The 22,060-nt window shown below is 53.5% G+C and overlaps 2 protein-coding genes across 7 annotated transcripts; one reads left to right on the forward strand and one right to left on the reverse strand.

Moving 5' to 3' along the window:
* Positions 1-6,803: 6,803 nt before the first annotated feature.
* Positions 6,804-13,877, forward strand: MRPL4 (mitochondrial ribosomal protein L4). 4 transcript variants are annotated; one of them, XM_034657755.1, is made up of 11 exons: positions 6,804-7,032; positions 7,163-7,229; positions 7,316-7,466; positions 9,407-9,458; positions 10,455-10,572; positions 11,472-11,578; positions 11,683-11,792; positions 11,872-11,948; positions 12,064-12,131; positions 12,248-12,401; positions 12,852-13,007. In XM_034657755.1, the coding sequence occupies exons 1-11, from the start codon at positions 7,021-7,023 to the stop codon at positions 12,866-12,868; spliced, it is 933 nt and encodes a 310-aa protein (XP_034513646.1). In that variant the 5' UTR covers positions 6,804-7,020; the 3' UTR covers positions 12,869-13,007. The 4 variants fall into 4 exon arrangements, with proteins under 4 accessions (XP_034513646.1, XP_034513645.1, XP_019657490.1 ...); XM_034657754.1 differs by having other exon boundaries at positions 6,810-7,077; positions 12,852-13,005; XM_019801931.2 differs by lacking the exon at positions 12,248-12,401 and having other exon boundaries at positions 6,812-7,077; positions 12,852-13,028.
* An 845-nt stretch (positions 13,878-14,722) lies between these two features.
* On the reverse strand, positions 14,723-21,989 carry LOC117801848. 3 transcript variants are annotated; one of them, XM_034657753.1, is made up of 4 exons: positions 21,822-21,989; positions 20,426-21,615; positions 17,349-17,480; positions 14,723-15,510 (listed from the first exon to the last, which is right to left on the reverse strand). In XM_034657753.1, exons 2-4 carry the CDS (start codon positions 20,974-20,976, stop codon positions 15,099-15,101), a joined length of 1,095 nt encoding a protein of 364 aa, XP_034513644.1. In that variant the 5' UTR covers positions 20,977-21,615; positions 21,822-21,989; the 3' UTR covers positions 14,723-15,098. The 3 variants fall into 3 exon arrangements, 2 of the variants coding, with proteins under 2 accessions (XP_034513644.1, XP_034513643.1); XM_034657752.1 differs by having other exon boundaries at positions 20,426-21,989; XR_004624596.1 differs by lacking the exons at positions 14,723-15,510; positions 17,349-17,480 and adding an exon at positions 18,592-18,622 and having other exon boundaries at positions 20,426-21,989.
* Positions 21,990-22,060: the final 71 nt, after the last annotated feature.

A 22,060-nucleotide genomic window follows, 5' to 3' on the forward strand; every position in this document is an offset into this window, starting at 1 on the left:
GGAGGAAGTCCCCCCCCCACTTGCCCCGGCTGGCTCAGCAGTTTGCCACCCCCCCCAGGGACCTGGGGGTGGGGGTGACATCAAGGCCACAGACATATCCGGGCCGTCTGTAGGGGGACCGTGGCTCCTAGACAAAGGTGATGTCCCCAGAGACACACAGATACACCAACAGACGACTTCCGCCTCCCCCCACCCCACCCCCACCTCCTACTTCTGGGTCAACCCGAGGTCTTGGCGGTCAGCTGAGGGGATGGGTTGGAAAAAGAACTGGAAAACACTGCAGGCCTAGACTTCCTGATGGTCTGGGAGGTCAAGGGGAAAGCTGAGCCCTGCCTAGGGGGGCCCCTGAATGAGAGAACAGTGGAAGAGGAAGGAAACGGGGCCCTTTTCTTGGGGAGCTCCCAGGCAGGGGGAAAGAGGAGAAGGAAGAGGCTTGGACCAGCCTCCACTAATTACAGGGCCACCAACAATGGCTAACGCTCCCACAACACAGACAGGGCTGGGCGCGACTCTGTGATTCCTCACGACTCTGGCGGGGGGGGGGGGGGGGGCATTATTATTATCATCATCCCATTATTTTTAATAGACCTCAGTTTTTAGAACAATTTTAGGTTCACAGCAAAACTGAGCGGGAAGTACAGAGAGTTCCCGTATACCTTCTGCCCCCCCCCAGGCATAGCTGTCGCTATCAAATTCCCACCAGAGGGGTGCATTTGTTACAGGGGATGAACGACTAGGCACCCAGAGCCCATACTTTACTTTGGGGTTCACTCCTGGCGTACATTCTATGGGTTTGGAGGACGAATGTATAATGAATGACCCACCATTATCACACTGAGTAGTTTCACTGCCCTAAAAACCCTCTCTGCTCCACCAATTCATCCCTCCCTCCCCCCAATCCCTGGCACCCCTCATCTGTTTACTTCTCCATAGTTTTCCTTTTTCTTCATCACCCCATTTTAAAGATGAGGAAACCAGAGCACGCGGTCGTGATGGGACTTGAACTAGTCCTGAGGCAGTGACCCCCATCCCCGTCCCAGGGGGTCGGAACAGAAGGGCAGTTTGTTCACCACTCAGGACCACATCCATCCCTGGTGAGATATGGAACATTCTTCTCCTTAATCCCTCCATCGTCCCTGGGCCTCCGCTGTCCTCCCCAGCCCCCAGCTCTTGGCTTTTGGCAGGGGGGACTGCGTGAAGAGAAGTGTCTGAGACAGGTCCCAAGTTTCTCGTCATCATCGAAGCGCTGGGGGAAGGGGCCCCAACTGTGGAGAAGCTTTCCAGATGCTGATCTTGGCAGGCGGTGGAGCTGCAGTCTGTCTCCTCCGTAGGCTAGGCTCGTAGGCTCGGGGGCCCACTCTCCGCTTCAGGGCTGGGCGGGAAGGCTGCCGGTGGAGGCCAATCCCTGCACATCTGCAGCTGATACAGTCTCGGCCCTTCCAGAGCTTTCTCTGGATGAGGGAGGCAGCAGTTAGGGGAGCGGGGCACGTCAGAGGCCCACTTCTCAGCAAGCTCACCCCAGCATAAATAATAACAGCTGACTCATATGTAACGCGCTGGTTACTGTCAGAAGCTGTCAGGAGCTCCCTCAACTAGAGCATGGATAGACAAACGGCAGGGCACCCTCACACAGAAGACCATGCGGATATAATATCAGTGACCCCGAGTTCCAAAAGTAAGGCGCTAGTGACGTGGATGAATCCCCAACGCATTGTAAGGAGGGAAAGTAACCAGACACAAAAGGCTACGTACTGGATGATTCCATTTCTATGACATTCTAGAAAAGGCCAAACTAGAGGGATGGTGAACAGACCAGTGGACAGAGGGAGGAACTGACTCTGAAGGACACAGCGAGCAGTAGATTTTTAGTGATGAAATAATTCTATATCTTGATTGTGGTGGTGGTTACATGACCATGTATGTTGGCAAGAGCTTGCAGAACTGTACCCAGAAAAGGGAAGACTTTATATTATTTAAATTGTATCTTAAAAAAATAAATTATGGGGGGCACCTGAGTGGCTCAGTCGTTAAGCGTCTGCCTTTGGCTCAGGGCGTGATCCCAGCGTTCTGGGATCGAGCCCCACATCAGGCTTCTCCGCTGGGAGCCTGCTTCTTCCTCTCCCACCCCCCCTGCTTATGTTCCCTCTCTCACTGGCTGTCTCTCTCTGTCAAATAAATAAATAAATAAAATCTTTTAAAAAATAAAATAAATTATATCTTAAAGCAAACAAAACACAAATGCCTCCCAGCTACCTTACAGCAGTCAGGGTCTACACCGGGAAATCCACATGTCTCCAACAGAGGAGATTTAGGGCAGGGGTTGGTTACATAGATGAGAAACCGAAGTTGGGGAAGGGGTTACTTAGACTATTAAAAAATTAGCAAATAGGGAGGCCATGCCCGGTGGGAGATGTTGCCAGAGCAGATGGAAATACCCTAGCTCCCCCTATTTTCCTGCCCTCCAGTCGGCCTTCAGTGCCTGTCATTGGCTAAATTTGGGCAGAAGCCAGCGGGCAAGAGGATGGCCCATGCAAGGGTCAGTCCCTCGCCATGGGGCAGGGTGGAGCACGGAATGGATCCTCAGAAGGTACCTAGGCCCAAGGCAGACACAAACCATGTGAGGGCAGGGTAATTATACTCCCATTTTACAGAGGAGGAAACTGAGGCCTGGGGAGCCCATGTGCCCTGCCCTAGGGGGTTCAAGCCCTTTTTTCTGCTCTACTCCCCATCTGGGCTGAACTGAAGGGAACTAAAGGGAATGGAAATGTCTATGTAAATCAGGCTCACCCCCAGGGGCCCTGGGGGCTGATGCAATGGGAGACTCCTCGTCCTCATGCTTGGTGAACAGAGCTGCAAACAAATACAAGCAGATGTTTTGTCAGGGATGAGGGAGCAGCTCTCCCCAGTAGGTCAGTGCCCCTGGTTAAGCCTGCACCCACGCCCTGTACCTCGTATCTGAGGGCTGTCCCCAATATTCCATCCTTGACCTCTGGCCTTTGTGAAAACCCTTGCACAGTGATGAGGGACTAGAAAAGGCCAGACGTTGGGGGGTCCTCCAGCTTCCGATGTCTCCTCCCTAAATTGCTATCATGCCCATGGTCGGCAGAGATCTTCTCTGGGCTGCAAGGCTGACATTTGTCACACACCACTGGGGACAGAGGTCACCTGTGATTGAGCCTTTGATCCACAGGAGAGGGGTAGACACATCAACCTTTGAACTCCACCCTGGCTTGGGCCAAAATGGTCAAACTTTGAGCCTTTCAGTATGCAGGTCTCAAGGTCATTACCTCCCTTTCATTAAGGCTCGCTGGCAATCAATATGCTGGTGGAGGAGTCCTGGGCAAACTTCTTTCTCTTCATCCCATTGGTTCAATTACTATGTACTGAGAACCTACTGGGTGCCTGGCAAGGGATCCCAGCGAGAAATAAAGACCCCGTCCTCTAGGAGCTGATGTTCTAGTAAACGTGCTAGAAACAATGATTCCAGGAAGGCATATGAAGAATATGGGATAGGAAGGGAACAGTGACTTTAGACCCAGTGTCAGCTGAGAAGCTGACATTTGAATGAAGACCTGAAGGAGGTGAGGGAGTGAGTCATGCAGATACTTAAGGGGGAGAGGTCCAGGCAGAGAGAAGCACCAGTGCAAAGGCCCTGACACTGACATGGGATTGACCAGTGCTGGTGAGAAGACCAGTGTGGCCTGACCACAGAGTAATAAAGGCAGAAGGTGGGAGGAGGTGAAGACGGGCCTCGCAAGGCCTTGTGGGCTCCAGTGAGGACTTTGGCTTTTGCTCAGAGTGAAATGACAGGCACGGAGGGTTCTGAGCAGAGGAGGGATGTGATCTGACTCAGGTGTTTACAGGCTCTTTCCGTGGAGGGAAAAAGACTGTGGGGGAGTGAAGATGGAAGGAAAAGAGAACTCTGATCCTTCACTAAGCTCAGTAGGGGAGGGTTCATGTATGTCCCACTTACACGGATAGGGAGACCAGACTGAAAGTGCTAATCGGTTGTCCAGGGATACCGAGCCACTTAGCGGCACCCCCACGATTTGAACACGTGTCTATGTTACTACACCATCATTGGGCAAATCATCATCATCTTCTTTTTTTTTTTTTTTTTTTTTTAAATTTATGTGCCCGTGACATCAGGGGGCTAGAGATCTTGAGACCCAGGAGACAAAGGGAGGGCTTTCTCTCTTTCTGGTAATACCCCTGCAACAGGATGATGAGCAAAGGAATTCACTCCAGAAACATGTATTGAGTCCCTACTGTGTTATAGTCGCTATCCTGGGTACTCAAGCTACAGCAGGGAAGGAGACTGAGCAAATTTCTGTCCTGGGGGAGTTTATATTCTAATGGGGGAGACAGACAAAAAGCATCAAAAACCAGGAAATTACATAGGATGTTAGAAGATAAATACTGGGGCACCTGGGTGGTTTGGTGGGTTGAGCATCTGCCTTCGGCTCAGGTCATGATCCCAGAGTCCTGGGATCCAGTCCCCTGTTGGGCTTCCTGCTCAGTGGGGGGAGTCTGCTTCGCCCTCTGCCCTTCCCCCTGCTCGTGCTTGTTCTCTCTCTCTCTCTCTCAAAAATAAATTAATAAAATCTTTAAAAAAAAAAAAAAGAAGATAAATACTGATGGGGGGAAGACAGGATAAGCGGGTCAGAAGGGCCAGGAGTGGGGATTGCAATTTTGAATAGGGTGGTCAGGACAGGTCAGGAGGTGACAATTTGAACAAAGAATTGAAGGAGGTGAGACATAGAGCCACGTGGAGCTCTGGGAAAAGTATGTTCCAGGCAGAAGAAACAACAGTGCAAAGGCCCTGAGGTGGTTTAACTTAAACAAATGAGTTGCCATCAGGAAAGTCCAGCCGCTCCTGATTCCTGGCGCTCTCTCCCCACTTCTGGCCTTTGCAACTCTGTTCTCAGTCTGAAACACCTTTTCTCCTCTGAACAAACTCCTGATGGACCTTCAAACCTTAGTTCTCAAGTTACAGCCTCAGGGAAGTCACCTCTGAGACCCCTGCCCTTAGAGGTTAAGAGTTCTTCCCCTGGGTTCCCACATACACTGTAGGCCTCCCTTCCCCTAATTATTTTTTTTCTTTTTTAAGATTTTATTTATCTTTTTTTTTTTAAGATTTTATTTATCTATTTGTCAGAAAGAGAGAAAGCATGCTGGGGAGCACAAGCAGGGGGAGCAGCAGGTAGAAGGAGAAGCAGGCTCCCCACTGAGCAAGGAGTCCGATGCTGTATTCCATTCCAGGACACTGGGATCCTGACCTGAGCCGAAGACAGACTGAGCCACCCAGGCGCCCCCTTTCCCCTAATCTGACTGCTCAACCTTCTGCACTGCACTGTGAGTATCTCAATGTTGTCTGCTGGATTTACCTATGCAGGACCAGTAGGTGCCTAATAAATCATTAAGCAAGTGCTGTTCCATCATTTGCTGCATGATATCCAAACTTCCTGGCACAGGACAGACTTGTAAATCTGCCTATAAAATCATAAACTGGTTCTGGGAGGAGACGCATAACTGGTTGTTGTGGTGGCTTTTGGGAGGCAAACAGGGAGGGGCAGGATCAGAGACTGGAGGAGACACTTCAATCCAGTTTATACTTTTGTAGTTGAAATTTTCTTTACCGGGTGTGTGAATTACCTACACAAACATAAAATGAATAAATAAAATTCTGCAACATAAAGGATTGAAAGACCTTTCTACATTGCAGATTGGGTGGGGTTTAAATACCATCCACAATTATTCTAGCAGGGATAGAATACACAATGAAATACACTGTAAATTTTTATTAATATTACACAAAAATATCCATGTTATATATCAGATGCAAAAAAAAAAAAAAAAGGCGCCCACATCTTTAGTAGGTATTCAAGTCCTCCAGGGTTCACCCCTTCCCTGCCTCGGCTCTTGACTTGTTTTGATGACAAAACTCACCTTCAGTAACAATAATAACAATAACAATAATAATAATACCACTAAAGTGTTCACTTTGTGCTAGGCATGACTTCTCACGATCTCTCCATTTTCCAGTTGAGGAAACTGAGGTTGGCTCCCAGACCACGTCCTAGGTCACTAAACTCCTGGTCCAGGCCAGCCAGGTGATCAGGCTCGGCGAGGCAGCGTAGGTTGCTATGGGTTCATGACGCCCTCTGGAGGCCGCGCGGGGAACGTGGCAAATAACCTAACAAGGAATATTTGGATTTCAGTTCTAAGGGTGCGAAAGAGGGAGGCAACCCAGGGTCTGGGGACTCCCCACTTTGCACTGTTTTCGGCGAGCGGTCTGAGAGGGGACAGGACCCTGTCTAGGAGGCGAAGAAGACACAGACCTACTCTGTGGTTTGAGGGGAAACATAGCCTCTGCCTTGGGGGATCTGAAAGGCACGGTCCCACAGGCTCAGTACTAAGGACTTTCTGCAGGAGACGAGGCCCTGCACGTAAACAAACACACAAAACCACCTTATCGGAAACCGAAAAACCACCGCGGAGGGTCTAAGAAGCCAGATGGTGAGGGAGCGGGGCATGGGGGCGTGACCGACACCAAAAGCGTAACAGATGTTGGTCATATTCTCTTAGTGCCCGCCCCAGAACCGCCCAGCCATAGGCCGGCCACTTTTCCAGACTTAACGCTCATTGGCTGAACGAGGAGCGTGCCCTACCGCCATGGAGGTCTCATTGGCTGGATTCCAGCATAGGCTCTTTGGGGGCGGGACCCAGAAAAAAAAGCAGGGTCTAAGGAAGGGGCGCGGTTTCTTGCGGCAAGGTTGCGTGTTTCCAGGTGTCGCAGGGGGTCCTTTTGGCCGGGCGTGAAATTTGGAGCCGAGGGATTAGTTTTGGGGCGGAGATGGAGGCACTCTGGGCCAGGCTCCGCCGACTTCTCTCTTGCACACTCAGCTTTCCAGCGCCGATCCGAGTGGGGTGGGCGGTGTCGCGGGCGTGATGTCATCGCTAGGCGCCGCGCAGAGCCCCAAGGAGCCTTGACCTCTCCGCGTGAGGAGCTGCGCGACAATGCTGCAGCTAGTACGGGCTGGGGTGCGGGCCTGGCTTCGGCCCACGGGCTGCCGGGTGAGGCCGGGGACTGGGGACGGGACCGGAGGAAAAAGGTTGGAGGTTTCGGGGGTCGTTTCTCACTCTCGTCCACCGTTTATAGGGCTTGAACGCGCTGACGGAAGAGGCAGTACCCCAGGCGGCGAAGCCAGAGTCAGTAGCTAGCGCTGGTGAGGTTGCCAGGGTCGCTGTAGGAGGGGCGGCAACTGGGAGCCCTGACGCTCGGCCCTGACCCTCGATCTCCCGATCGCTTCAGGTCCCCGGGCGCCCGTGCTGCGCAGGTGCGAGCTCCCGGTCCCCGCGCCGCGGCGTCCGGTGCAGGCCTGGGTGGAGTCGCTGCGGGGCTACGAGCAGGAGCGCGTGGGTCTGGCCGAGCTGCACCCTGAAGTTTTCTCCATAGCGCCCAGGTGAGTGGGAGTGAAATGGTGAACTGAGTGCCAGAGGGAGGAGGAGCGGGCTTACGGAATCAGGATGACCTGGGCTTCAGCCTCAGCTTCTTCACCTGCCAAACGGGGTTGATGGTTTTCCCTGCTCCAGGGTTATGTGAGGTTGAGATCCAAGAGTAAACATCCTCCAAGAGTTAAGGACGCCAAACTCTGGAGCCTGAGTGATCGAGTTCAAACCCTGCCTTCCCTCTTGTGTCTCCTTTTTTTTTTTTTTTAAGATTTTATTTATTTGACAGAGATAGAGACAGCCAGCGAGAGAGGGAACACAAGCAGGGGGAGTGAGAGAGGAAGAAGCAGACTCATAGCGGAGGAGCCTGATGTGGGGCTCGATCCCACAACGCCGGGATCACGCCCTGAGCCGAAGGCAGACGCTTAACCGCTGTGCCACCCAGGCGCCCCCCTCTTGTGTCTCCATTCTGTCAAACCTCAAGAGGTTGCTGTGTTGATGAAATGAGTTAATTCTGACACCTAATAAGTTCTGTAGATATGTTGATTATGGTTGCTATTACTGAGTTTTGAAAAAATAAGCACTAACAATGGTTCAGCCCTCACTTTGTGCCTGGCATAGCCTAGCCTATTTGCCTTTTGGTTAAGTAAATCCTTATAGCAACCCTAGGATAGGGTTTAGTTATTTTTGCTTTGTAGATAAAGAAACTGAGCACAGATAGGTTACGAAATTTGCTCAAGGTCACACAGCTCGTAAGCTTTAGAGCCAGGATCTCAACCTTATGTGGGCCAACTCCGTGGGCTGGCTTACCGCTTGCCAAGGCATATGATGCCCCTCAGGTGCATCGTGTCTGGCACATAAAAAGTGCTGTTAATTTATTACTATTACTGATACTGGTATGGTTTGCCCACTGCTTTTACTAGTCCCAATCTTGTAGAGAGTGACAAAAGAAATTTAAAGCAACATATTTTGTTTATTCTGTAAATAACTTACGAAGCATCTGCCACGTACCAGATTCCATTCTAGGTGTTGGGAATTCAGCAGTGAATGAGCACCAAGGTTGCTGATGTTGCTTACAGTCTAGAGCAGGGGTCTGCAAACCTTCTGTAAAGGGCCAGAGAGTAAATATTTTAGGCTTTACAGGCTATCATGTCGCCATGGCAACTACTCCTCTCTGCTGATGTAGGCAGTCTGTAAGCAAAAACACGGTTGTGTCCCAGTAAAACATATTTACAGAAACAGGAAGCAGGCCAGATTTGGCCTGCTAGCCGTAGTAGCTTGCCAACCCCTGGCAAGCTACCCGGCAGGCATGTCCAACATAGCCATATAATGTGAATCATGTGTATAATTTACATTGTGCTAGTAGCCAGGTTTAAAAAAAAAAAAAAAAGTAGGAAGAAACAATCTGTTTTATTTAACCTGATATATCTAAAACAGTGTCATTTCAACATGGGGCACTGGCCACATTTCAGGTGTTCAACAGCCACACATGTGGCCGGTGTCTCCCGACTAGGAGGGTAGTGCAGGGCTAGAGAGGCAAACCAGCCCGTGAAGAAGGTGGCAAGGAGTAAGTTTGTAACGGTAGGAAGAGAGTAAGGTGCCGTGAGAAGGAGGAAGAGGTGGCTCTCTTCTTAGCAAGGAGGCTCTCTTCTTAGCAAGGAGGCTCCTCTCGGAGGTGTTGTTTGGGGCTGAGAGCTGCTGGCTGAGGAGGAACCAGCCGGGGGAGGGCGTTTCAGGCAGAGGGAACAGTGAGCACAAAGGCATGGAGGCTGGACCCTGTTTCACAGCATGGAAATGGAGTGGGCATGCCAGTGGTATGAGATGGGGCAGAGAAGTGGGGGGCAGATCAGACAGGGCCCTGGAACTGGACGGGAGGAGCCCCTGTTTTCATATGGTGAGGTGGAGAGGGCTTCAGTTGGACATAGGCCTTTCACGGCCTTTTCTTTCTCCGTAGGTTGGATATCTTGCACCAGGTTGTCACCTGGCAGAAGAACTTTAAGAGAATTGTGAGTATCCGAGGGGAGTGAGGTTGGCAGAAGGAGGCAGAGAAGGCTACTCAGTTTGTTTTCTCTGGACTGCTCGGCTCGGGCCTTATCTTCTCTCTTCTGAACCGTTCACTGATGGGTGACTTGCCAGGTGTTTTCTGAACGCCCGCCTTGCATTAGGCATTGTGCTAGCAGACAAGACAGGCAAGATCCCTGCCCTTAGGAAGCTCGCACTCTAGGTGGAGAGGTGAACATGAATCAAGTAGGCAAGCCTGTAAATGCATGACTGGGGGAGTTGTCCCAGAGAAAAAGAGACATTTAACCTCAGGTGTGTAGTAGGTGCTACTAGGCTAAGGGGGCAGTGGGGCTAGGGTAGAGGTGGTAGGAACAGCACATGCAAAGGTCCTGTGGCAGGGACAACAGGGAGCCTAATGTGACCACAGAGGTCAGCAGGTGCAGTGGTGAGTAGTTTAGATTTTTTGCCAAGTGCATCGAAGAAGCCATTATCAATCGGGGTCTCTCTGCTTTCCATCTGCTTACCTCAGAAGTCCAGTGAGTCCTCCCCTAGCTCACACCCTCCCTGGCTTACCACGGTCCTAGGAATGAAATCTTCAGCCTGGCATGGGAAGTCCGTCATCATCTCCACACTCCATTTTCTCTAGCCTCTACACACGTTTCCCCACACAACACTTTCCTTTCCATTGCCACCACATTAAAATCATTCAAAAAAATACTGAGTGCCTACTCTGTGCCAGGCAGCAGAGCCCCTGCCTTTCTGAGGCTGATGTTCTGGAGTGGACAAGGGAACTCTCGATTTCTTTATCCTTCTCTCCCTCCCACAGTGCTGCGTGGTTGTCCCGCTGGAGCCCTAATCTCTGTGCCTCCTGTTGTCGGGCTCCACAGTGGCAAGTGCCCACTGCCCAGCTCACTGCTGTATTCCCAGGCCTGGGCCCTTTCAGCCGTGACAGCGTCTGCCTCGGGAACCCGACCGTCCATCTCCTCCCTTTGTACCCGCAGAGCTATGCCAAGACCAAGACTAGGGCCGAGGTACGGGGTGGAGGCCGGAAGCCTTGGCCACAGAAAGGCAGTGGGCGTTCCAGGCATGGCAGCATCCGCTCCCCGATCTGGAGAGGAGGTGAGTGAGGAAGGGAGGGAGGGGTCCTGGGGGTGTCTTCACACCCATCTGGTGTGATAGCTCGTCAGCCCCATTTCTTCTACCTGGGCAGGGGCAGCAGGACTCTGGCCCCCAGACCTCACTACCTATGTGCGGGTCCGAGATTGGAGAGTCGTCCACTTTCCCAGCCCCCGCCAGCTCTGGCCTTAGCCTCTCTCATCGGACTGTGGCTGCAGCCCCTTTTGGCCCTGACTCCCGTCTCACCTTTCCTGGACCACCCTTCACACAGCGCCCAGAGTGCTTTTCCTAAGCCTCCGGGCAGCTCCTACAGGCTTTTTGGGAAGTCTGAGCTCCTTACCTTGGCATTCCAGGCAGTGGTGCCTACAGACCGCCACCCCCTTGTTTCTCCACATCCTCTCTGACCAGACAGCTGATTCAGTGTCCTCTCCCTGGCTAACTCTTCTCATCCTTAGCATGTGTTTGGGCTGTGCCTCCTCCAGGAAACTCTCCCTGACCTCCTCTGGGTCCCCAGCCCCTAACAACTCCTTGTGCCACCCCAAAAAGACAGCCCTGATCTCCTCTGCAGTTGAACCTCTGTCTGAATATGAATGACATGAGGGCAGGAATCCTGCCCGTCTTGTTCCCTGCTGCAGCCCCAGGGCCCAGCGCAGGGTGGACACGCAGGTAGACGGTCCTCGCTCAGGGTTTGACGGCCGAGGACATTGAGGCCCAGTGAGGCAAAGACACCGTCCTGGGGAATGCTGGGTCCAGCGTCCCTTCTCTGTCCCTCCCCGAGGCCCTGTCCTCTTTGCTGATTCACTTTCCCTGCTGACAGCCTCTGTACACCAGCCACTGTGACAAATTTCTGATCCCTACACCAGCTGGGGTCCTCAGCTGTCCACACACCTCTGTCTCTGCAGGAGGCATTGCCCATGGCCCCCGGGGCCCCACGAGCTACTACTACATGCTCCCCATGAAAGTGAGGGTGCAGGGCCTCAAGGTGGCGCTGACCGTCAAGCTGGCCCAGGTACAGGCCTGATCCGGCATCGGGGGTGTGGGCTGTGGGGGCTGGAGAGCCCAGGCAGCTCCTGGGGGCCGTTGGGGGCTCAGACTGTCCTTTCTTCCTAATAGGATGACCTGCACATTGTAGACTCCCTGGAGCTGCCAACCTCTGACCCCCAGTACCTGACCGAGCTGGCCCGCTACCGCCGCTGGGGCGACTCCGTGCTCCTTGTGGACTTGTGAGGGCGCGGGGCAGAGCAGGGGTGGGGGGGCTGGGTGCCGTCCTCCGCGGTGTTCACCTCCTGGCCTCCGTTCCAGAGCCCACGACGACATGCCTCAGAACATCGTGGCAGCCGCCTCCGGGCTCAAGACCTTCAACCTTATCCCGGCTGTCGGTGAGCAGAGGGCCCCGGTTCTCCCCCCAGGTCCCCAACAGTCCATGGGCCAGTTCAAATTCTATACCTGCCACTCGGTACCCTCCTCAACGCAACCCTCGGCTTGCCCAAACAGAGCATCGGGAAAATGCCATCCTTGAAGAAAGGCTCTGTCCAAGCTCGGGTCTCAGTGCTGGGCACGGAGTGAGTGGAAGGGCTGCTGGCTGCCCTCATCTGGCTCCCCACTTAGAGAGGCTGGGAGGTGGGATCCAGCCTGGCTTGGGCATGTCACACCCATCACCACATTGACTAATCCCTAGAGCTCTTTCTCGGCTCCTGATTGCACGACTGACTTCCTCCGGACAGCTGTACCTGGGGGTCTCAGGGGCACCTTGGCACCTCAGAACACCTTCCTTCCTGTGGCTCAGGCCCCAGACCATGCTCTCACCCTCCACTCGTCTGTTAGCTCACCCCGTAAGCTCTGACTTTAAACATATCGGGAACCGCCCCCGCACCCCCACCTCCCTCCTGCCCCTGGCTCCTGCTCTATTCCGCAGTCTGTTCTCCCCACCATGGCCACCAGAGGGCGCGCGTGAGCACACGCACCCCAGCGTGTCCCTCCTCTGCCCACAGCCCTCTGCAGTTCCCACCTCCCTCTGAGTCAAAGCCCATGTTCTTCCTGAAGCCCACAAGATCCTGCACACCCGGCCCCATCCTCTCCCTGCGCTCACCGCCTCCTCCTGTCCCGCTTGCTCGCTAACTGCAGCCACAGGCATCCTGCAGCACATTCATGCCTCTGCTCTGCCTAGGGGCTGTCTGTCCCCCAGGAGTGGGAGGTGGGAATCCGAGCCCCAGCGCAGGGCAGAGCCAGCCACGCAGGAGGCTGTCAGTCAGGAGCTGAGCTGAGGATCGTCCCTTCCCCAGGGTCTTGGCATCAGTGAACAGCTGAGCCGGGGTTTGAACCTAGCCTGCAAGATCCGTGAGCCCATGCCGGACCAGTGTCTCTCTAGTAGGGGAATACGGGGAGGGTGTTGCTTCCTCGAGGAGGAAAAGGGGCCCCAGATAAGGTAGGCAGCCCGGCTGGACTGGCTTTCACCCCACCCCCAGGCCTGAACGTGTACAGCATGCTCAAACACCAGACCCTGGTCCTGACCCTGCAGACCGTCGCCTTCCTGGAGCAGAAGCTGCTCTGGCATGACTCGCGCTACACGCCCCTCTACCCCCTCCGCCTACCCTACCGCGACTTCCCCTGAGCCCCAGTCGTCCTCTACCTGGACCCCTCTGTGCTGGGTGCCTGCGCAGAGCCAGGCCGAGCCCCCGATGGGCTCAGGAGGCTCGCGCCCATCCTGTGAGGGCAGAGCGGCACTGCCGAACCCCCTCATCTCCGTGTGGCCGCACACAGAGTGGCCGAGCAGGCGTCACTACCAGGAAGGAGCGACTCAGCAGAGAGCCGGACTGAACTCTGGCCCCCTTTTTCTCTTTCATTTTTTAAGATGAATCTTATTTTTAAATCAAAGAAGAGAAACAGAACAGCTCATTGCCATTTTGTAAATAATTCCACTTAGCAAAGCAAGCTCTTTCCTCAGTGCTAGGTGCTGCTGGGTACCTCTCTTCTCAAGAGGCAACCTCAGGGCTGTTTATAGCAATGACCCACAGTCAGCTTCCCCAGGATGAGTCAGACCCCAGGAGCGTGCAGAGGAGCGGGGGCACCGCTGTCCCTAGGAACCCGCTCCCGGTGCCTCCCCACTGCCAAGCACTGCCCCGAGAATTCACATCCCTGAGGGGCTCGTGTTGCCATTGGCCATGGCCCTGCAGGCCAGGCAGGGGATTCGATTCTACAAACAGGAAGTGTAAACCTGAGCTTTCATCATTATGATTTCCCCTAAGCAGAGTCTGATTCCCTGTGGTCAATAAATGAGCAAATAAACACATTTTTTTAAAACACTGAAATGGTATCCGAATTCTTGAGCCTGCTGATATCCACTCCCCAAGCTAATTTTCTTGTAATAGTCCTAACACAGACTATAATGTGGTCACTATAATGTGGCTTTAAGGAAAAGTCAGCCAGAACTGACATCTGCATGTGTTGGTCTAGCCAAGGCCAGGGGGCCACAGTGACCACCCAGGGGCTAGACTGCCCCTTGCCAAAAACATCTCTGGAATGCGTCTCTGGGGAGTGCCTTCAGAGCTCATAGCACATTCTTGGAAAATCCTCACAGATATAAACTTAACTTTGACCCCTTAAAGCACCAGATTTGACTAAGTAAAAAAGCCATTTGGAGCCTGTAGTAAGAAGGGGTGCAGAGGGTGGGTGGGAAATGTCGCTTGGACTAAAGCCAAACTGTTCCCTACCTCTCCCTGTGCTGCTCACCGGCCACATGGGGACAAAAGGCTTAGAGGAAGACCCAGCCGTTCTGAGCACCCAGACTAGTCCAGATTGTCGTATCTAGAAGTAAGACTGCCTAGTTGTCCACCTCACAGCGGTCAGGAAACAACGAGGCCAACTCCCACAGACTTTACAAAGAAATGTGTTGCAACCTGCTCGACCATACTGGAAACCCGCAGCCAGACCAAGGATGAGAAGAGGCATTAGAAAAAAATGATCTGATGGGCGCCTGGGTGGCTCAGTCGGTTAAGCATCCAACTCTTGATGTAGGCTCGGGTCATGATCTCGGTCATGGGATCGAGTCCTGTGTCAGCACTGTGTTCAGCGGGGAGTCAGCTGAAGATTCTCTCTCTCCCCTTCCCTCTGCTCCTCCCCCCACTCAGGAGCACATACTCTCGCTCTCTCAAATAAATCTTAAAGAAAAGAAAAAGATAATCTGATAACTAGAATGTGCTTTCCAAAATCAGGGGGCGGGGCAGTGTGTGTATGAGTTTCCTAGGGCTGATTCAACCAAGTACAGCAGCCTGGGTGGCTGAAAAACGGAAGTGTATCGTCTCATGGTCCAAGAAGCTAGAACTCAGGATCAAGGTGTTGGCAGGGTTGGTTCCTTCTAAAGCTTCGAGGGAGACTCCGTCCCATCCCTCTCCCCTGGCTTCTGGTGGTTTGCTAGCAATCCTTGGCATTACTGGGCTTGTGGTCACCCCAAGGTATGCCCCCATCTTCGAATGGCAACGTCCCCGTGTACATGCCTGTGTCCAGATTTCCCTTTTCCATAAGGACACCGGTCATGGTGGGTTAGCCGCCTCCCCCACCTGCTCCAATAACCTCATCTTACTCATTCGCAGGGCTGGGGGGTTAGCACTTTTATTTTTTTCTTGCTGGGGGCGGGGGGACCAGTTGATCCCATGACGGTGTAAGAGGAGAGAAGGAACGAGATCAGCCACGAGAACCGTGGAAACTAGCATGTGTGTCTTCATCGTGTATCCTCTGTGCGGTCTGTGTTCGAAATTCTCTATAATAAGCCCTTTTAAAAAGAGAGAGATGAGCAAAGACACTTCTTCAGGGGAGCCGTTGCTACCCACAAGTCCTTCTCCCACCCGCTTGGGACAAGGACTGACCCAGACAGAGCCCAGAGAGGGAAGGCACTTCGCAGTCAGCCATTCAAGGCAGGAGACCCAGGACTTGGGCTGAATCTGGCTGAAGAAAGCGAAAGCAAATCCATCCCCTTGGGCTGGGATGCCACTCGGAGGGTGAGAGGCAGGAGGCTCTGATGGTGGGGCCAAGGTGTCTGCTTACTGGTGGTCAGCGTGGAGGCCCCCTGGGAGGGGCTGAGGGAAGAGCCCCGACCCAGACCAAAGATGCCACCGCTCCAAAGGGTCTCTAGAAAAGAAAGCCTCAGAGCCCCCCAAAACACATATCCACCAAATCTCCCGGGGTGCCACCTTAACGCACTGCCGGGCCATCCAAGCGGGTAAAGCCCTTGCCCGGGAGGAACTGCCCTGTCCCCTGTCCCCTCTTTCCTGTTCTTGGGCAGGAGGGACTCCAAGGCTAGTGCGAGGGGGTAAGGCAGACAGAAAGAAGGTCACCAGCAGAGAGACCAGGCCCTTCCTCTTCATCGACGCCTCTAGCCCGGCGAGGCCTGACCCGGGGCTCCCCTCCAACATCAAGTCAAATTCAGAGACTAGAATATGATACTGACTTGGCCCTGAGTCCTGGGCAGACTTCTCAGCCAGGGGTGGGGCAAGATTCCAGCAGAGAATAAAGGGGTGGAAGGAGAAGCAAAGTTCTGTTTTGACGGTCTCGTAAACCTAGGGGTAGGGTGGCCAGGATGAACGGTGATGCCAGCATGAACCACATCTGTGGGAACACTGAGCAAGTCTGAGGGGGAGATTCTGAGAGCTGGATCCTAGTGAAACAGACAAATCCTGACGACTGCTACCTGCTCTCGCTCTGAGCTTGCCAAGCACCGCACACAAACTAGGTTAGTGACCTCTCACATCCAGCCTTTGAGGTCTGTGTTACCATCCCATTCTTTAGCTGAGACCGTGGAGACGCACCTGGGGTGGGGGGGGATGTGGTTTGCTCGAGATCACAGCTCACGGCGGGGGTTCTCAGCATCCTTGACACCTGCTGTCCCACGCACTCCCTCCCGCCCCCGCCAGCTGCCTCCGCTGCAGGGCTGTGCTGGGCTTGTCTGCTGGGCAGGTCAGAAGGATAGGGGGAGGGGGGCGGGCATCAGGGGCCACAACGACATACCACCCGCTAGGATGGCAATAATAGTAGTAATCATAAAACAGAACATCAGCATTGATGAAGATGTGGAGAAATTGGAAGTCTTCCATGCTTCTACGATGCTGGTGGGAAAGTAAAATGGCACAGCTGCTGTGGAAAACAGTCTAGGGGTGCCTGGGTCGCTCAGTCAGTTAAGCGTCTGTCTTCGGCTCAGGTCCTGGGATCGAGCCCCGCGTCAGGCCCCCTGCTTAGCGGAGAGACTGCTTCTCCCTCTCCCTCTGTTACTCTCCCTGCTTGTGCTCTCTCTCTGTGTCAAATAAATACATAAAATCTGGAAAGAAGAAAGAGAAAGAGGAAAGAAGGAAAGAAGGAAAGAAGGAAAGAAAGAAAGAAAGAAAGAAAGAAAGAAAGAAAGAAAGAAGGAAAGAAGGAAAGAAAGAAAGAGGGGCGCCTGGGTGGCACAGCGATTAAGCGTCTGTCTTCAGCTCAGGGCGTGATCCCGGCGTTATGGGATCGAGCCCCACATCTGGCTCCTCCGCTGTGAGCCTGCTTCTTCCTCTCCCACTCCCCCTGCTTGTGTTCCCTCTCTCGCTAGCTGTCTCTATCTCTGTCAAATAAATAAATAAAATCTTTAAAAAAAAAGAAAGAAAGAAAGAAAGAAAGAAAGAAAGAAAGAAAGAAAGAAAGAAGGAAAGAAAGAAAACAGTCTAGCAGTTCCTCCAAAAGTTCCATCTGGAATTACCATATGACCCAGAGATGCTACTTCTAAGCGTATTCCCAAAAGAACTAAAACATGTTCATACCAACTTCCGTGCACGAATGTGCAGAGCAGGCATGACTCACCGCGGCCAAAAGGAAGAAACAGCCCAGATGTCCCTTGACGGACGGACGGATCCAAGAGATGTCCTATCTGCATACAAGGGAATATCATCCAGCTGTGAAGAGAAATTGAGTACGACCCAAATAACTGAAAACAGGGACTGGAAATAAAAGAAAAAAGAAAACGGACTGGAGCAGACGCCTGTATGCCGGGGTTCTCAGCGGCATTATTCACAATCGCCAAAAGGTGGAAACAACTCACGTGACCATCAGTTGATGAATGGGTAAACAAAATGTGATATATTGTTACAGTGGAATCTTATTCGGCCATAAAAAGGAAAAAGTGCTGAGAGATACTACAACATGGATGAACCTTTTTTTTTTTTTTTTTAAGATTTTATTTATTTTTCTGACAGAGAGAGCAAGCACAGCAGGGGGAGCGGCAGAGGGAGAGGGAAAAGCAGGCTGTCCGTGGAGCAGCGAGCCCGATGCAGGGCTCGATCCCAGGAGCCCAGGATCATGACCTGAGCCGAAGGCAGACGCTTAACCAACGGAGCCACCCAGGCGCCCCCAGAGTCACGATCTTGAAAAGGCATCTACACGCGCACGCCAGTGCAGCATCATTTACAATACCCGGGACAGGGAGCCAACCTGACCATCAGTGGATGAATGGATATATACATACACACAGTGGAATGATATCCGGTCATAAAAAAAGAAGGCCACCTTGGTGCACCCGTGTGGCTCAGTGAGTTAAGTGTCCAACTCTTGATCTCAACTCCGTTCTTGATCTCAGGGTTGTGAGTTCAAGCCCCATGTTGGGCTCCACACCCAGTATGGAGCCTACGTTGAAAAAAAAAAAAAGGAAATCTTGCCATTTGGTACAACTTTGATGGACCTTGAGGTCATTACGCTCAGTGAAATAAATCAGAGAATGACAAATACTGTATGATCTCACTTACATGTGGAATCTTAAAAAAACATCAACACTTGAATTTATAGTTACGGAGAACACTGGCGGTTGCTAGAGGCAGGGGGTGGGGAAATGGGTGAAGGGGGTCAAAGGCACAAACCTCCAGTTATAAGATAACTAGGTCCTGGGATGCCTGGGTGGCTCGGTCGTTAAGGATCTGCCTTCGGGTCAGGTCATGATCCTGGGGTCCTGGGATCAAGTCCTGCATCGGGCTCCTTGCTCAGTGGGGAGCCTGCTTCTCCTCTGCCTGCTCTGCCTGGCGCTCCCCCTGCTTGTGCTCTGTCTCTGACAAATAAATAAAATCTTTTTTAAAAAAAAAAAAGATAAATAGGTCCTGAGGATGTAATGTACAGCCTGGTGACTAAAAACTTTTTAAATAAGTAAATATAAGTAAATGTGAATGAATGAATGAATGAATGAATGAATGAACGAATGAAGTACGTATATACAGGAGCTGACTTTCCTGGAGTAGCCTCTGCCCAGCTAGGCACAGGACTGGCATAGAGTCTACCCACCTCCGAGTTCCTCAGTGAGTCTGAACCTCAGTGACCCCAAAAGGTAACCCCACTAATGCACACCTTTATGGGTGCCTTTCCTGACTCCCCCCCACCCCAGGTGTTTCTTGAGATCACCTCCCAGATAAACTGCCTGAACCCCCAGTTTTGTTTCAGGGTCTACTTTTGGGGAGAACTTATGCTAAAATAGCTGGTAAGCATCAGAGCCTGGATTTAAACCCCAATCTTCTCCTCATCCTGTTACAACCTTGTGGATGCAATGCTCTGAGAACCTTTTATAGAAATGGTGGAACGGAATTCTGGGATAGAGGAACAGCATGTTGCGAATGCTGAGAGACAAAAGAAGTTCATGGAAGCTGCCAGGAAGGGCAGGGCAGCCATGCCAGAGCTCAGACTGGAGGGAGAGCAGGCATGATGCCATAGAGTGGGATGTGGATACTTCTGCCCTGTGTCCACGGCCTCTGGTCTGCAATGGGCCCATTTGTTGGCCTGCCCGAGACTGCCTGGCACCCTGAAGGAAGCTCTGCCCTTCCTGGAAGCTTCAGTGAAGGGCTCAGGAGCATCTGTTTTCCTTTTCCTCAAGGAAACACAAAGGGAGTGTAAGACCAGGAGGTGGGTGCACCTCTTGCCAACCTGTTCCCCATTGCCGCCCCATTTTCATCTCAGGAAATGGCTCTCCATCCTCCCAGGGGCTCAGACCAGGACCAACAAGTCCTCCTTGACTCTGTTCTGTCCTCATGTCCCAGCAAGTGCAGTAGACACTGCCACCGAAATGGATGCCAAATCTGACATCTCCAAATGCCACCGCCCAGTGCAGGCCCCATCGTGACTCACCTGGACTAGAGGAGTCCCCTCTCTGGCTTCCCGGCTTCCACCCTGTCCTCCCTGCCCCCAGAATACAGCTTCTGCAGTCTCAGGAGGGTGCCTGCAAACACCGGAATCAGGGCTGTCCCTCCTCTGCTCAGAACCTTAAATGGCTCCTACTTCACCGGGAGGAAAAGCCAAAGTCCCCTGCAGGCCGACAAGCATGCTCTGCGCTATCTCCTTCCTACCCTCCTTTCCTCCTCCTTTCCTTACTGCACTCTAGCCACACTGGCCCCTGGCTATCCCTACCTCAGGGCCTTTGCACATTCAGTACTCTCTGGCTTATACACTCCCTCCCTGATATTGTCACAGCTCCTGTGGTCTTTGCTCAAATGTCACCTTCTCAGTCTTTCTCAGAGGACTCTATTTAAAAGTTCATCAACCCTCACATTGCCTATTCCCTCCCCTGTTCTATTTCTCCTCGGCACTAATCACAAGCTAACGCCCCATATATTTTTTGTCTCTTGTCTGTCCACCCCCCCCACTAAAACCATCTCTGCACGGTGGCGAAATTTTTGTCTTTTCTGATCATTGCTGTGTCGCTAGCACACCTAGAAGGATTCTTGGTATACAGCAGGTGCTCAATAAACACTGCACAGTAGGTCGGGAGGCGTGAGAAAGATCGGCGCTTTTATGGCTGCAAGGACGACTTGGGCCGCGCGGGGGTGCTCGCGGCCCGCGCGCTTTGGACTAAGGTCAAGGGACCCACCGTGGAGAGCCCGAGAAAAAACAGCCGGGGGCACCTGAGTGGCTCGGTAGGTAGAGCGTCTGCCTTCCAGTTGGGTCGTGATCTTGGGGTCGTAGGATCGAGCTCCTCGATCGGCGGGGAGTCTGCTTCTCCCTCTCCCTGCTCGTGCTCGCGCTCTCTCGCGCGCTCTCAAATAAATAAATAAAATCTTTCTGGCTCTCAAATAAATAAAATCTTAAAAAAAAAAAAAAAGGAAAATCCGCCGGAAAATACTCCCCCCCGCCCGGGATTTTCCCAGGCCCTTCGAGGCGCAGCGCGTCCGCGTTCTCACTCTGCCCCTTTGGCCAGGCAGTTCTGGGCGGGAATTCAGCACCCACCACACCCCGCGTAGAAAGATCCCCGTGGAAATTCCTTAGGAATGATCGGGGCGGGGGAAGGGACGCGTTTCTGGCTGATGAGTGACTCTCAGGCCCATCAGGCCCATTCTCCGGAGGAAGGGCCCGAACGTCCCCGGGGGCCCCCTCCCTTCCCCTTCTGCTGAGCGACCTCCCTGGCCCTTCGGAGGTCTCCATGGCGACGCGGCGCGCGCCCCACAACAGGAAGCCTTGGGCGGCGCGGACTGGCGCTGGGAGACCCCAGGGTCCCTAGCCTCGTCGTGGCAGATGCCAAGTCTTGGGGTCACACGCGCAGGCGAGGCCTTGGCGTGGGGGGGGGGCGTGCAGGCGGTCCAGAGACGACGCTCGCCCCGCCCGGCCCTGACGGAATTAGCGGGTGCAAACCTCCCCGCACGTAGTCAGCGCGGGCACCCAGCGCTCAAGTTTCAGCTGCCGCGCCTACCACTTGGAATTTAACCATCTCTTCTCCCCGCCCCACTTGGGGACCGGGGAGCTGTTTCTCTGAGGAAGGGAAGGGTCCGAGCGCCCCCTTTCCATTCAAGGTTTGCGGCCTCAGTTTCCCCTAGGAGCCTGGGAACGGCAGCGGGGGACTCGGCGCGTCAGGACCACGCGGCTTCCTTCCTTTTTCTGGAAGCCGTGAAGATGTCCCCGCTGCGGAGGCCGAAAGGGGAAGCGAGGCCGCGGGGGTGGAAGCACCCATCAGAGGGGGGATGCAGGGCCCCGGACGTGATGACGCCGCTAGTTCTCACCCCCAGGTTTCGCGGACGCCAGAATGTGCCCGGGCTTGCTCCTGCGGCTTCTCGGGAAATCTGTCGGCTGGGCAGGGACATGTTCCTTGGGGAGGGGCGCCCTTGATAGAGAACGCCCCGAAGGGATTTCTGGGCCCCCATCGAAGCGAGGGACCCTCCACTCGGTTAAAGAGGCCGGCATGCGCTGGGGCGTCAGAATTGAGTCCGAATCCCCTCGCAGCTCGGAGCCCCGATATACCCACTCCGTGGAACGGACGCATTAACAGTCCCTACCGTCCAGGATAGTTGGCGGTATACAGTAAAACGTTTAGCGCAGCGCAAACGCAGAACCACGGTCAGCCGGGACCCGGGACCCGACCCCTAGCGCCAGGAGCGGCCCCCGGGGCCCGCGGGGCCGCTGCGGCCCCCGTTGCTTCAACTCGGAAATTCCAGCGCTCGAGAGGGGGGACAACACGACTTCAGCTCGGTACCCTCTCCATCCGGAAATGCCGGAGCCCTCCTTCCGGAGGGGA

Source organism: Ailuropoda melanoleuca, chromosome 4 (genome assembly GCF_002007445.2).
Source record: "Ailuropoda melanoleuca isolate Jingjing chromosome 4, ASM200744v2, whole genome shotgun sequence".
NCBI classification, from domain to species: Eukaryota; Metazoa; Chordata; class Mammalia; order Carnivora; family Ursidae; genus Ailuropoda; species Ailuropoda melanoleuca.